Source organism: Vipera ursinii (genome assembly GCF_947247035.1).
Source record: "Vipera ursinii genome assembly, contig: scaffold_206, whole genome shotgun sequence".
Lineage (NCBI taxonomy): Eukaryota > Metazoa > Chordata > Lepidosauria > Squamata > Viperidae > Vipera > Vipera ursinii.
Genome location: NW_028148368.1, coordinates 15,578 through 17,500, shown reverse-complemented (window position 1 = coordinate 17,500; position 1,923 = coordinate 15,578). Strand labels below are relative to the sequence as shown.

Here is a 1,923-nt window from a genome sequence, read left to right as displayed (position 1 = left end):
ATAGTAATAACATGACATGACATCACATGACATGATATAACATATTATAACATGACATTACATGGTATGGCATGGCATGACATAACATAACATAGTATAATATAATGTAACATAATGTAACATAACAATATAGTATAACATAACAGTATAGTATAACATAACAAAACAATATAGTACAAGATAATATAACACAACACAACAGAACATAATATTAGTATAGTATATAGTATAACATAACATAGTATAACATAACATAACAGTATAGTACAACATAAGATAACAATATAGTATAACATAAAATAACAGTATAGTATAACATAACAATATAGTACAACATAACAGCACAACACAATACAGCGTAAAATTAGTATAGTATATAGTATAACATAACAGTATAGTATAATGTAACATAACAACAATATAGTATAACATAACAGAATTGTATAAGATAACAATATAGTACAACATAACAACACAACATATCATAACTTTAGTATAGTATATAACATAACAGTATAGTATAATGTAACATCACGTAACAACATAATATAGTATAGTATAACTCAACATGTATAACATAACGTTAGTATAACATAACATAGTATAACATACTATAACAATATAGCACAACATAATATAAGGTAATAACACAACATAACATTAGTATAGTATATAACATAACATAACAGAGCATAGTATAGTATAATGTAACATAATGTAACATATTTATAGTATAACATAACTCCCAGAATTCCCCAGACAGCTTCCATTTTAAATCTACCCATCCTTAAAGTGGCCATGTTTTTTTTTTTAAAAAAAACACCTGTTTTAGATAACAAGAAATGTGGTTGCCCATTCTACAGCCGGGTTTCCTAAGCTTACAGAGGCATGGACTTCAACTCCAGAATTCTCCAGCCAGCATGGATTCTGGGAGTTGAAGTCCACCCCTCATAAAGAGACCAAGGTTAAAAAACAAAAACCCCGGCTTAGATCAGAAGTCTTCATACTTGGCCCTTTTATGACTTGTGGACTTCAGCACCCAGAATTCCCCAGCCAACGTGCCCGGCTGAGGAATTCTGGGAGTTGAAGTCCACAAGTCATAAAAGGGGCCAAGTTTGAAGACCCCTGGTTTAGATGCACCATCTGTGGTTGGGGTCCTGTACAGCCGACTTGGCCTCAATTGGCCACTGAAAGATCCGTGGACTTCACTTCCAGAATTCCTCAGTCGTCACGGCTGGCTGGGGAATTCTGGAGTTGAAGTCCACAGGCCTGAAAATAGCCAAGTTAGGGAAACTCTGCTCGGCAGATATTTGAAGAGAGGGCCCGAATGCAATTCGCCTGGTGGTTGATCTCATGGAATCTTCTTGATTTAGCTGAACCGGATCACCCGAAGCCGCTGGAGGAGGTGGGGAAGGAGAGCCGGTCGTTTCCTGAGGCGACATGGACCATCCCTGGCTCTCGCCGTTGTCGGATAAAAATACAGACCGAAATAGAGGGATCCGACCGCTTCGCTCTTGGAGGCTTCGCTTGCGTCTGAAAAATGACATGGCTGATTTTTTGTTTTTAACCTGTCCTTTTGATACGTTGCATAATAAAATGTCCTTTGGACCAAAGCAATTAAAAACCTTTGGGGTTTTTTCCCCCCCTCTGGAGTGAAGTGCTTTGATGGTAAAGGTGAGAAAGAAAGAAAAAAGGAAGGAAAAAAGGAGAAAGGGGGAAGGGGGAAAGGGAGGGAGAAAGAAAAAAAGGAGAATAGAAAAGAAAGAGAGAGAGAGAGGAAGGGAGGAAGGAAGGAAGGAAGGAAAAAAAGCAGGAAGAAAAATGAGAAAGAAATGCAAGTAGCTTCCAGTTTCCACAACAAGTAGAAAGCAAGAAATTGAGAGAGGGAGGGAAAGAAAGTGGGAGAGAGAAAGGCAGGAAGGA

At 37.4% G+C, this 1,923-nt stretch overlaps 1 protein-coding gene across 1 annotated transcript in view; it reads left to right on the top strand.

The window, feature by feature from the left end:
- CAMP (cathelicidin antimicrobial peptide) overlaps positions 1-1,603 on the top strand; it is a 7,046-nt gene extending 5,443 nt beyond the window's left edge. The window contains exon 4 of the mRNA XM_083380147.1: positions 1,374-1,603. Coding sequence (XP_083236273.1) covers positions 1,374-1,475 — 102 coding nt within the window. The 3' untranslated portion in view covers positions 1,476-1,603. The remainder of the gene's footprint in view (positions 1-1,373) is intronic.
- The last annotated feature ends 320 nt before the right edge of the window (positions 1,604-1,923 follow it).